At 41.5% G+C, this 14173-nt stretch overlaps 1 protein-coding gene across 1 annotated transcript in view; it reads right to left on the bottom strand.

Annotated features, from left to right (window-relative positions):
- The window catches only part of EIF2AK2 (eukaryotic translation initiation factor 2 alpha kinase 2), a 219104-nt gene that overhangs the window by 32887 nt on the left and 172044 nt on the right, over positions 1–14173 (bottom strand). The window contains exons 16-17 of the mRNA XM_030196395.1: positions 10912–11034; positions 5486–5611 (exon numbers count right to left, since the gene is read on the bottom strand). Of these exons, the coding sequence (XP_030052255.1) occupies positions 5486–5611; positions 10912–11034 (249 nt within the window). The remainder of the gene's footprint in view (positions 1–5485; positions 5612–10911; positions 11035–14173) is intronic.

The following is a 14173-nucleotide window of genomic DNA, read 5'->3' as shown; positions in this document are numbered from 1 at the left end:
GGAGCATCTAAATTAGGCGTCCATCTTGCACAGTGTCATCACTTCCTCCAGGAACAGGAAGTTGCGGAATAAGGAAGGCTTCCGGGGCTGGCAGGAGGTGAGGCTTCCTTGATCACTGATGCTGTTGGAAGGTTGGAGGACTGAGGAGAGGGAAGGAAGAAAAAGATACCAGACTATGTGGGGTGGGGTGGGGAAAGGAGGAGAAATGCTAGCCGAGTAGATACATACTGAAACTGATGGTAAGCCATTTTTTGAGATGGTTCTTGTCACCCCATTATACCCTATAGTGATGAATATGCAGCTCGGAGAAATTATCAAGCTAACCATTAGATTTCCTGGGCAAATTCCTTTGCAAACTGCCCTAATACTGCTTCTGCTCTGTCTGAATCCTCTCAGAGGCACCAAAGAAAGCTAAATATTTTATTATGCTTCTTCCATATGTGCGCCTTTTGTTACAAATGAAATCTGTAAATTTATATCTCAGGCATATCACCTGTAAATCTCACTTTTTGGGGCAGTTCATCCTTGGCACAGAATGTGAACATGACTTGCCCAACTTCCCTAATTCTCAACCCACTTCTCCAGAGCTGTCAAGTTACAAATGCTATTTGTAGTCTTTGATATTACCCTACTACTTAACACTTCTATAGCGCTACAAGGCATACGCAGCGCTGTACACCATACACATAAAAACAGTCCCTGCTGAAAGAGCTCACAATCTAAATAAGACAGGTAACAGACAGAACTAAGGGGTAAGGGGAATTAAAGAGGAGGGGATAAAAGGTACAGGCAAATGAGCAGTGGTTACGACTCAAAAGCGGCGTCAAAGAGGTGGGCTTTTAGCTTTTGGACTTGAAAACGGACAAAGACGGGGCTAGACGTACATGCTCGGGAAGTCTATTCTAGGCGTGTGGTGCAGCGAGATAGAAGGAACGGAGTCTGGAATTAGCAGTAGAGGAGAAGGGGACAGGCAAGAAAGGTCTGTCAACAGAACGGAGTGCCCGGGGGGGGGGGGGGGGGGGGGGGGGGGGGGGTGGGGGGGGGGGGTTAGGGACAGACAAGAGTGGAGAGGTACCCACTGAAAATCAGCACATCAGGTCCCATAATGTACCAGGATAGAGTTGTCAAAAATCCAGTACTGACCCAGAATTTCCTTCCTGGAACTCGTTAGCTTGGCAGCTCCCCAGCTGTAACCATTCAGCCACTCCACTGAAGTATGTGTTTGCCTAGTCCCCACCCTCTCTCATTCACAAACTATTACTGCTACCACGCTCACAGGCTGGCTCTGCACATCTCCCTGCTACTTCTGGAAAGAGCACAGTGGGCTGAAAACCCCGGTGCTAGAGAGAGGGTGGTTGTGATGAGAAAAGAAGTAAATCTGAGGGGAGGGGTGTCATGGTAGAAAGGCCCACAAATATATGCTTGCCTGGGGCCTAATATAGTGTTAATCCGGTCCTGATAGGACACATCCAGAAGGCAAATTCACTGGAACCGGTACCTATGTCATGTATTCCCTCTATCTTCAGTTTCTCAGGATGCACTGTTCATCTCAGTCTCTGTGTTGCTTTCCACCACAACTGGTATGGCAGGAGGACATACCCTTCTCTGGTACGTTCTCAGGTGTCTCCTTCTCAGGGAAACATCCCTTTAACTGACAGCTAATCTACCTTAACTTCCAGCTCTGGTCACTTCTTTACTGGTTTTAGGCTGACTATACGCCTGACTTTAGCCTGAGCCCATACGCCATGCGCCCTCGCTGCCCATTTTCAAGTCCTTACTCAAGGCCCATCTCTTCTCCCTTGCTTTTGGTGCCTAACCACCTTCCCATTCCTGATACCTACACTGACTACATAGTTTTTACCTTTAGATTGTAAGCTCTCTTGAGCAGGGACTGTCCTTCCCCATGTTTAAACTTGTACAGCACTGCGTAACCCTGGCAGCGCTATAGAAATGTTAAGTAGTAGTAGTAGTAGTAGTACTATAAGGCCTCATGGGAGCTAGTCCCCTCTGGTGGCCATATTTAGAGTCTCCTACTACAGTTCCTTATTTTTAAGGGGGAACCTGGCTATCCAACTCTGACTGTGTATTAAGGTGAGATTTTTCCCACCAGCTTTTTAAATTTCTTCCTTGGTTTGAGAAATTAGGTGCTTATCTAAGTTCTAAAAAATGTGAAAAGACAAAGATTAGTATTCATTTATAATGATGATTTGACTAAATTTCATTTTAGGAATGCAGAAGTATACATGGATTCCAAATGTAAATAGACGCATCACATGCAATCAGTTTACTTGGCTGGCTCTTTATGTATTAGTTCAGCACTACTCTACATAGAATGCTAATGGAATATGTGCATGCTTTTAACAAGGCTTGAATTCATTTGGTTTTATGTTTTTTTCAAAATTGTACAACAAAAACATAGAAAGAATGCCTACACAGGGGCGGCCCGACCATTAGGCCACCTGAGGCGGGGGCCTCAGGTGGTACTCTTTAGGAGCGGCATCTCAGGGAGGGTGGCTTCGCGGCATTTTACCTGGTCATGGTGACTTGCCAAGCTCGGCAGCAATTCCCATACGCTGCCCTGCCGGCACCTGCCTCTTCCCTTTACTGCGGCCGCCTGAAGTAACTTCTATTTCACTCAGGCAGCTGCAGTAAAGGGAAGAGGCGGGTGCTCGCAGCGGCAGGGCAGCGTATGGGAATCACTGCTGCTGCCGGGTTTGGAAAGTCACCGTGACCAGGTAAAATGCCTGGGAGGAGGTGGGCGGCATGCAAGCTCCGCCTCAGGCGAAACTTGCAAACTGAACATACCTATTAAGGAAATGTCTTCCATAATCAATATGAGGTAAAGCCTTGATACAGCCTTAAGAGGCAAAACAGTCTATGAAGGACAAATTTTCCCCTGGGTTAAGCCTGTAATCCATACTCGGAAAAGATGAGTACAAATATATTTATTGTTGTGGAGTTGATAAGATTTAAGCAATTTGCAAGATTTCTAAAAACTATAAAAAATATACTGTGAAGAAAGAGTTTAAGCCTGTAAAATGTATTGGATATTTTCCTGTATTATGCTCTGAAGTGTACTCCTATTTGGCCAGCAGGTGGTGTTTCTTTGCTGTAAAGCTGCTACAAAGAACTGAGTGTTTTTTCTTTAGTTTGACACAAACAGGAAGCAAGAAATCTTGTTGACTGGGTTCTGATTGGCCTGGAGTTTGAAATTACCCAGCAGTTGTTGCTTCAGTCGTAGCCCAGGAGGAAAGGAAAGAGAGACAGATCTCTTTGCTAAGGCTCAGTGAATTATATGTCCTGACTTTCCCAGGTACTGTTTAGACAGTATATAGATGTTTAGTTAGTGTTATAATTGATCCATATTTCAGTTACCTGTTATTGTTTGCTGATTGCACACATTTTGTTCATTGTTCCAGTGTGACAATAACATAGTAACATAGTAGATGATGGCAGAAAAAGACCTGCATGATCCATCCAGTCTGCCCAACAAGATAAACTCATATGTGTATACCTTACCTTGATTTGTACCTGCCTTTTTCAGGGCACAGACCGTACAAGTCTGCCCAGCAGTATTTCCCTCCTCCCAATCACCAGTCCCGCCTCCCATCTCCGGCTCTGGCACAGACCGTATAAGTCTGCTCTCCACTATCCTCGCCTCCCAACTACCAACCTCTCTTCCCCTACCTGCTCCGCCACCCAATTTTGGCTAAGCTTCTGAGGATCCATTCCTACTGCACAGGATTCCTTTATGCACATCCCACGCATGTTTGAATTCCGTTACCGTTTTCATCTCCACCACCTCCCGCGAGAGGGCATTCCAAGCATCCACCACCCTCTCCATTAAAAAATATTACTTGACATCTTTTTTGAGTCTGCCCCCCTTCAATCTCATTTCATGTCCTCTCGTTCTACCGCCTTCCCATCTCCGGAAAAGATTTTTTTGCGGATTAATACGTGCAGGACGTCAGCAACAGAAGGAAGAAGACTTTTTTGACTGCAGCAGGCCGGAGAGGACGTCGGCTGGCGGGGATTGGGGCCCCCGCCAGCAAAACGAAGGTAGGCGGTGGCGGGTTTGCCGGGAGGGGGGTCCAGGCTGAAATCTACGGGGGCCCAGGCCCCACGTAGCTACGCCACTGCTATGATATTGTCAAGCGGCACCGCTGAGCGCTAAGGTGAAGATAATTATAATAAGAAACAAAGTTATTTGAGTGTGATCATTGAAGTTTCTTAAAGTACATTGCCAATAAAGACTTGAGGTGCCTGATTTTTTATATAGATATATATATATATATATATATATATATATATATATATATATATTTTAGTGTGAGTTAAGTTAATTTGCAAACAGTGCTAATGCACTTGAGGCCCTGTTTACAAAGGCGTACTAACATTTTTAGACTGCACTAATCGTGTAGACACCCATAGGAATATTATGAGCATCTACACAGTTAGTGCATGCTAAAAATGCTACCACGCTTTTGTAAACAGGGCCCTTAATGCCTCCCATTGAAGAGGCAGTAAGGTAGGATTGCCAAGTGGATCTAGATTCGCCCGACAGGGTTGATCCAGTCCTGGGTTAGTCCTGGGTTTACCCCAGTGTACAGAGGGACTTTAGTTCTCATTTCCCCATTGTATGCTCTAAGAAAAGCAAGACTACAAGTCCCTGCATGCAGTGGGGTAAACCCAGGACTGGATCAACCTTGTCGGATGAATCTGGATCCAATTGGCAACCTTACAGTAAGTGCAACCATTCTAACTGTATGAGTGACAGCATATGGGAAGTACCGTGTACTAACTGTAGTCTGCAGTCCATGACTATTATCTTTCTAGTTCCTGCCACCTAACACAGCATGCAGTCAGCATGGAAGGTTTTAGCACACTGATTGTTTCTAACGCACAGTAGCCGTTACTGCAGGCCCATGCTAACTGCTTAGGTTTTATATATACTTGTATGATAAATATGAATGATAAACACACAAAATAATGTTTTTGCAGTTCTTACATAGCTTATCACAATTAAAACACGGTATGTGCAACAGAAGATAATTTACTAGTTTTGGGTTATATTCCTATTCTTTGTAATTGTGACGAATCAGTAACAAACTTTAAATGGTCTCCTTAAAATAAACATTTCATTTTAGTATAAGTTTTCCAACACCTGGCAGAACAGTCAATATATAATATTCATGTTGCCAAGACCAGCGTTTAATATATCCACTTTTTATCACCGACTACATTTTAAAAGATTAAAAAAAATTTCACCATAATATAGATTAATTTTTTTTCATGTAGCCTTATTCCAAAATTTAATATGCAAAAATGTGTGCTATTTCTAATTTGGCATATTCGCTATTAATGTCTGTTTTTCACATTAACATGCTAACACACTTTTGTGAATAGGGCTGATAATAAATAAACCAGAAATAAAGAGGGGAAAAAAGGATTATTTATGAAAACTGCCAGAAAAAGATTTTATTACCTTGCATTACTGGATGAAGTGCTTTCATCTGTATCAACATATGTATCTATACCACGCCAAGCATGGAAATACTGTACAATATTGTCATGCTTAAGTTTTGCCATTAATATTTCCCGAAGTGCTTTTCTAAAGAAATAAAAAGGAAAAAGAATTGAATATACATTAGTGCCAGTTAAAAAAAAAACAGTTGAAAACTCTGTGTGTCTTATAATGATGAGAAATGATGGTTGGGAAGCAGTATTGAGTGAGGGGGTATGTTTGTGTTGTGTTTTGTAGAGTTTTTATTGTTTTATATGAACTTCCCTTTTGATGTATGTTGTGATAAAGTCACCTCCAGGATAGTTGGGTTAAGGCAGTTTTAGTCTGAAATACAAGTCCCAGAACGCATTGCAGGCAAGGAGCCAGGGGGTGAGATGAGGAACCCGGACTGGACTCCTAGCTGCAATGGGAGAAGACATGGGGGGTAAGCTGGCAGGATGTGTAGATTGGCTGCCACTGGGGGGAAAGAGAGCTAGGAAACCCTGTGTGCAGGAGCTCATCATTAGGCTAATACTCAACTCAGCTGGTATGGGTATGGGGGAAGCTAATGGAAGGAGAATGATTGGTTGTGGTAGCAGAAATGAGGGGTGATTAGGCAGGTGGGAAGGAGTCCCAGGGGAGAAGCAGAAAGAGAGAAGCAGTGGCAGGCTGAAAACCCTTGGGTAAGAGAGGTCCCTAAAGTACTGAAGCAGGCTGAAATCCCTTGGGTGTGTGGAAGTCCCAAAAGTATTTGCAGGCTGAAAATCCTTGGGTAAGAGAAGTCCCTAAAGTATTTAATCTAGCAGTGAAGCTGATGCAGGGTGAAATCCCTTGGGTATGAGGAGTCCCTAAAGTATTGAATTCTTCTGAAGGTAAAGAGAGTAGAAGATAGAAACTGCTGCTTTGTGATTTAACTGTGATGATGAACTGAAAGAACTGCTTCTATTTGGAATTGGACTACTGTTTTATTGTGCACTGGATAAAGAGCCTAGACTGAAGCTGACTGTGAGCCTGTATTGAATCCTGGTATGTGCTAATAGCCTGCTGCTTAAAGGGGACTACTTGCCACACACTTTCAGGTGGCTTATATGTGCTTAAGATTTAAGGGGAATGCTGCTGTTGGAACTGTGTACTAGAAACCTGCATGGAATAAAGTCCTTAAGATTGAAGTTACTGGTGGACATCTATTTCTTTACTGTACCGGGAGCCTGTGGCTGGAGGAGATTGTTCTATCCTTGGCTGCACTTAGGGGCACCTGGTTACAATGTGAATTGTAAGCTACCTAATTATTTGGCAGGCTAGAAATGTGCAATAAATAAGTTCTAAATAAAAGTATTCTAGTCTTAGAAAAACATAGGGCTCCTTTTACTAAGCGACGGTAAGCCCAATGCAATTACCGCTTGCTATACAGGAAGTACCGCCGGGCTACCACAGCAGCCCGGCAGTACTTCCCACTCCTAGTGCACCATCATTTCTGGCGCTTCAAAATTTTATTTTTCTAGCGCCGGGTACAGGTAATCTGGCAGTGCCGTGCTGCCCGGTTACCGCCGGGTTAATGCGGAAGCCCTTACTGCCACCTCAATGGGTGGTGGTAACGGCTGCCCCCCACCCAAAACAATGGCCACGTGGCAAGTACTTGACTTGTTGCATGGCCATTTCCTGCAGGAAGGCGAGACTTCCCTTTTACCAGCTGCGGTAAAAGGTGGCCTTGGTGCGCATGTAAAACACGTGCCGATACTAGTGCCGGACCCCTTTTGCCGAAGCTTGGTGAAAGGGGCCCATAGTGATTTGCAACAGCAGAAATACACAGCAGTCAATATCTTTGTGTGAGACAGTAGAAGCAAGTGGGGCACCAATAAGTATTTATTTAAGGGATAGTGGATGTCATTTTAGAAGCCTTGTACAGAAATTCTGTACGGAAATGGAGGTGTTCACACACGTACATGCCATATATGTACTGATTTTAGAATGTAGCTATTTACAGGTAGAATTGCTGTAGAGTGCCCAGATCCAAAGACGCTGTGTTTTCAAGTGTGGTTTACACAGTACAAAAAGATACATGTGTATTCCCAATCTTGTATGGACACAAACTGCTTTTCTGTGGTTACAATCAAAGTGGTTTACATATTACATACAGGTCCTTATTTTGTACCAGGGGCAATGGAGGGTTATGTGACTTGCCAGAGTCACAAGGAGCTGCAGAGTAGTGCAACTTGAACCTGGTTTTTCAGGTTCTCAGGCTGCTACACTAACCACTAGGCCATTCTTCCACTCCTCAGGGACCACTTGGCCAAGTCTGAAGGTACTTTGTAACCATAAACTTTGCCCCAGTTTTGTAAGTGAAAGTATATGCTTTCTTTGAAAATCAACTACAAAAAACTACCTTTACATATTTATACCTGCTAATTTGTGCTGTCATTTTCCAGAGATGTAAATTCAATTACCCAAACTTAAAAATAAAATAATTTTTCTTACCTTTATTTTCTGGCTATTTTATTTTTCTAATCATGTTGTTTCCTGTCCCTGGTTCAGCTTCCTTGTTCCCAGGGCCTCCTGCTCATTCACTATTTCTTTTCTCTCCTTTCTCCTTCACTTCATGCCCTATCCATCCTTCATGTCCAACATTCTTCCATTTTTCTGCCTTCTCCTCAAATCTATCTAGGTTTCAGCATATCCTCCCTTCTTCCTTGCATTTTCTCTTCATTCTCAGCCTCCTAGACTAAATGACTCCCAGTCCTATGTGAAATTAACTAGTAAGCTTAAGGATCTTTCTCCTGAGAATGTTGTATCTAGTTGTCCAAACTTTCCTATTGACTTTTCTGACTGAATGATAGATGATTAGGTCTCCATCTGGACACTACACTCTTAATAATTTAGATAAAATAGCACCTGTCTGTCCTGTAAAACTGAAATCTTTTCAATCACATCCATAGTACTATCAGGGCCTTTTTCTACTCCAACTGAGGCATTTAGAACATCAGGGCATAAATCCTGCCTTCCATCTCATTTATCAAGCTTTAAACAAACTGTGTCCCATTTTATATCAGTCATTTCATTAGCAAAGAAAGAAAACTTCTCAACTTTACTGTGTAGAGATACTAATTCTTCTTGTCTATTTAAAATATTGCATCAGGCTGGCTCCTCAAAACTTCATGTTTAACCCTTGCTGCTAATGACTTAGCAACACTCTTTCTTGAATAAAGTCACTGATGCTAAATCTTCTATTTGTTCATTACCATCCCCCCCTTTTTACTTCATACTAACATGCAAGATATCAAAGTCCTTTGTAGTACAATCTCTGCTTTTCAAATTCCTTCTGAGATTGAAACAGTTAAATTGGTCTTGGTCTCTAATTCTTCTTCAGCACCTACTGATCCTATCCCTAACTATTTCTAAAAAGCAAATCTGTAGTTCCTATCTTGTGTATGTGCACTCTATGACAGCCACCAGTCTGAAGACGGGTGTCTCTTCAACACATTGGAAACTTGGCACTGTATATCTACATCTAAAAATCCCTCTGGGATTTGGTTGACCCCTCCAATTATCATCCCATTTCTCAGCTTGCTTTTGTACCTAAACTCATTGAGCAGGTAATATTTCAACAACTTAGAAAGCATAAACAGTGCTGTTATATTTTATTGCTGTCTATCAGCACTTCCTTCTCTCCTTTTGTGGTTTAAATATTTAAAGACTATGGGGTCAGGAATAATGTCAGGAAGTATTTTTTTCACGGAAAGGGTTGTGGATACATGGAATGTGCTCCCACGGGAGGTGGTGGAGATGAAAACAGAAATGGAATTCAAACATGTGTGGGATGAACACTAAGGAATCCTGTTTAGAAAAAATGGATCCATGGAATCTTAGAGGAGATTGGGTGGCAACACCTGTAATTGGGAAGGAAAACCAGTGCTGGGCAGACTTCTACAGTCTACGCCCTGACCGTGAATCAATAGATATGGATGGGATGGAGTGTTTTAAGGGGCTTTGACATTAGCTTCAGAACTTTAAGGACAAGAACAGTGCTGGGCAGACTTCTACGGTCTGTGCCCTGAGAATGGCAAGGACAAATCAAACTCGGGTATATATATATATAAAGTATCACATACCATGTAAAATGAGCTTATCTTGTTGGGCAGATTGGATAGGTTTTTATCTGCTGTCATTTACTATGTTACTAAACTGTTCCTGACTGATGTCATTAGAATGTTCAAATTTTTTTTCTCTGGCTCCTACAGGGTGCAGGGAGACAACCCATTTATCTGAATTGGTCTAGCATGAAAATAAGGAAGTTGAGAATTGCAAAGGGTTGAGAATGGGCATGATCAGATCTTATGCATGCTATCTTATGCACTGATTTCTACTGGCATGTACAAACTTAAACTTGCCTCAAAGTGTTACTTTGTTTGGGAGCTTTTGGTGTAGGCTATTTTGTAAGGGCCAATAAGAATATATGTTGACTTTATACAACAGGTTCAGCAACATATGCACCTATTTGCCTTCCCTGATAGATAATCTGTTATAATATTACCTCTGAGCTTCAGTGCATAGACCCTAAATGCCATGAAAAGTTGTATTAGGAATTTTGCCAGGATTGCTAATTAGAGATCACAGTGGTTAGACATGGAAAGCACTCCATGTGACAATGAACAAGCAAAGAGCAGGAAGCAGATCTTAAACTATATAATCACATATGGAGACTGTACAACCTGGCATTAGGATTGTCTATTTTACAGCAAAACATGGAGGAGATGTGGTCTACCATTAAAAAATCCAGCACAAAATGATTATGTGAACCTACACAAAGGTTTCATAGCCCAGCACTAAAGAATATGTTTTGGAGTTTTTCCTCTGAAATGTTCCCCCAATGCAAGCACTAGTAAGTCGAGATATAGCTATACTGAGATCTCTGCATTAAGGGCGAGATTTTCAAACAGCCTGCATAGCTGTAAAGCATATGGGTAATTTTCTTTATTTGAAAATTAGTTCCCAAGCAAGCAAAGCAAAAGTCCCCTTATGCTCTACAATTATATGAACTATTTGAAAATTGATCCCCTTAATGCAGAGATCCCAAAATAGCTATATAAATATACAGTGAAACACAAAATTCCACTGCAGACACAAATACCAGATGCAAAGCAAGGAAGTACTTTTAGCATATCTACCTTACTCTAGCTAATTTTCAAAAAGTAATTTCTTGTTGCATCAGCTATTTGTATGCATGGTGGAATACAGTGTTCTTCTGTAACTGTGCAGCAAGAATTAAAACCTAAAACATTTTCTCAGTCCTTTGTCATGTAGAGTTCCTCATATGGGTATAGCCAAGGGTCTTCCTGAAAAGAATAGAGGTTAGGCACACTATCACATAGGTCTACTATGATATACCTTTAAAAAGTAAAATTGGTACTTACTCATCATGAATCTTTACTTTTTTAACAGCATAATACACCTGATCAATTTTCTTTTTTGCTTTAAAAACATGTCCAAATCCACCTTTGCCAAGTTGTGATATATCTTCAAAATCTTTGTTAAAGCTGAAAATATGAATTTGTTATTAGAAGAATAAAATGTAGGTAACACAAACTAATAGCTATGAATACTAACAGTGCTAAAAACTTCTGTTAATGTGCATTTTCAAAATGTGTTACAGCTTAACATGCATTTCACTACAGACTTTTACCCTTTTAAGAGGGCAATTTTCAAAAGCCATTCAGGGTGTCTGAAAATTGCCCACCTTCCCTAAGTTAAAAAGTTTTACAATGCACATATCTTTACCCACATTTAGCAGAAGTATGCCCAGGGCTGGGTTAACAGAACTGGTACAATTCAGGGGTTACAACACCTGTGGACTTTACAAGAGCCTGCACTGCTTTGAAATCCTGATAGAGAGGCTACATCAAAGGTGAAAAAGCCATGAACCTTTAAGGGGTGAGGACAGCAAAGAAATTATCTGTCAACTTCAAAGCAGCCTGTAAATAGAAAGAAAAAGCACAGTGTGCAATGTCTATAACCTTAAACTAAATCCCTTATTAGACAGGAAATCTAAATACTCATTCAAATCTACTAAGGCACGGCAAACTCTAAAAGATTTAATTTCACAATTCAACCTTTGTGATGTATGGAGATTAACACATGTATCTGAGCATGGCTATACATTGTTCTTACTCCAGAATTGATTATTTCCTAATATCTGCTTCATTACTACCCGATTGCTTACCATACCAGTGCTGGTAATATCCTATTATCAGATTATGCTCATATCATCACTCTCAACTTCATAGGGGTCATTCACCAGAAAATAGACCTCGTTGGAGATTCAATACTGTCCTTCTAACTCATACTAATTTTATAGACAAAATTTCTGAGGCTATACAAGAATATTTTTCCTTTAATTCACCTAATCATACATCTTGGCATCATTTTTGCGATATCTGTAAGGCATTTATAAGAGGTGTCATAATCACATTTGCTGCTTCAAGAAATAAAGAACTAAATGGAGAAATTATTTTATTGGAAAATAAAATTAAATCCTTGTAAGCTAACCATTTATGTGATACTTCCAATATGCAAATACTAGAAGAACTCAAATCATCCAGACTCCAATACAACTCTTTGCTTGGCACTAGAGCCAGTAAGGATATTTTTAGTAAAAATGCTCAATACTACTATGATGGAAACAAAGCAGGCCACTTATTAGCCAATTATTTGAAAGTCCGTAGATAGAAGAATATTATTTCACTAATTAAAGACGAGAATAATGTACCCCTAAACCAATACTACCGATACAGCAATCAGATTTAAATCTTTTTATAAAGATTTATATTCCTCTGAACTAGTTGAAGATACTGTAGAATATGACTCCTTAGAACATTTTGAACATCCTAAACTCACAACAGAGGGCAATGTATGTCTATCCAAAAAAATTACTGCAGATGAAATCAATGATGCTATTAAAAGCATGGTGACCAAAAAGGCTCTAGGTCTTGATGGCCTTCCTATTGAATTTTACTTCGCCTTTAAACCAATACTAACTCCCGTTCTAAGTGCTTATTACAATCACATGATAGTCAGGTATTATTACGGGCTCTTCACTGAAGCTGTTATTATTGTGTTATTGAAACCAGATAAAGATCCCACACTAGTGCAGAACTACAGACCACTTTCTTTAATAAACTTAGATGCCAAGATTTTTGCCAAAATTATCTCAGGGGTTTTACCCAAATTACTACTACTACTACTACTACTACTACTACTACTACTACTACTTATTTCTATAGCGTTACAAGGCATACGCAGCACTGTACACCATACAAGAAAAGAGCTCACAATCTAAACAGGACAGGCAAACAGACAGAACAACTAAGAGGTAAGGGAATTAAAGAGGAGGGGATAAAAGGGTACAGGGCAAGTGAGTAGTGGTTAGGAGTCAAAAGCAGCATTAAAGAGGTGGGCTTTTAGCCTGGATTTGAAAACGGCCAAAGACGGGGCTAGACATACAGGCTCGGAAAGTCTATTCCAGGCGTGAGGTGCAGCGAGATAAAAGGAATGGAGTTTGGAATTAGCAGTAGAGGAGAAGGGGACAGACAAGAGAGATTTATCCACAGAACGGAGTACCCGAGGGGGGGCGCAGTGAGAGACAAGAGTGAAGAGTTACTGGGGAGCGGCAGAGTGAATGCACTTCAGTGAGAGAAGTTTGAATTGAATGCAGAAACGGATAGGGAGCCAGTGAAGTGATTTGAGGAGAGGACTAATGTGAGCATAGCGACTCTGGCGGAAAATGAGTCATGCAGCAGAGGTTTGGACTGTTTGAAGAGGAGAGAGATGGCTAAGTGGGAGGCCGGTGAGAAGCAGGTTGCAATAATCTAGGCGAGAGGTGATAAGAGTGTGGATAAGGGTTCTGGTAGAGTGCTCAGAGAGGAAGGGATGGATTTTGCTGATGTTATAGAGAAAGAAACGACAGGTTTTGGCAATCTGCTGAATGTGAGCAGAGAAGGAGAGAGAGGAGTCGAAGATGACCCCAAAGGTTGTGAGCTGATGAGACAGGGAGAATGAGAGTGCCATCCACAGAAATAAAGGGGGGAGAGGAGAGGTGGGTTTAGGGGGAAAGATGAGAAGCTCGGTTTTGGCCATTTTAAGTTTCAGATGACATCCCCCTGTCAGCCATCTCTTTTCCAACCTGAAGAACCTCTTTAGCCTTTCCTCATGTGAGAGGAGTTCCATCTCCTTTATCATTTTGGTCGCTCTTCTTTGAACCCTTTCTAATTCCGTTACATCTCAAGATATAGTGACCAGAATTGAACGCAGTAGTTAAGATGAGGTCACACCATGGAGCAATACAGATGCATTATAGTATTCTTGATCTTATTTACCACCCCTTTCCTAATAACTCCTAACATCCAGTTTGCTTTTTTGGCCGCTGCTGCACACTGGGAGAAGATTTCATTATATTGTCTTAAATAACATCTAGATCTTTTCTTGGGTGCTGATCATCTTCCACTGAGCACAACCTCAGCCTTTTGAGAAGGGCATGACTTCCCCAAACCAATCATCATGCTGCTGCCCTTTTGCCTTTCTTAGACACAGTGCCGTAGCGAGGGCTAATGGCACCTGGGGCGGGTCGCCGCTGCGCACCCCCCGCCCCGGGTGCAGCACGGCGCACCCTCCCCCTCCGGA

The sequence above is a fragment of the Microcaecilia unicolor genome, chromosome 3, assembly GCF_901765095.1.
Source record: "Microcaecilia unicolor chromosome 3, aMicUni1.1, whole genome shotgun sequence".
In the NCBI taxonomy this organism is placed as follows: Eukaryota; Metazoa; Chordata; class Amphibia; order Gymnophiona; family Siphonopidae; genus Microcaecilia; species Microcaecilia unicolor.
Note: the sequence above shows the minus strand (reverse complement) of the source record. Positions and strands in the feature narration are given on the sequence as shown.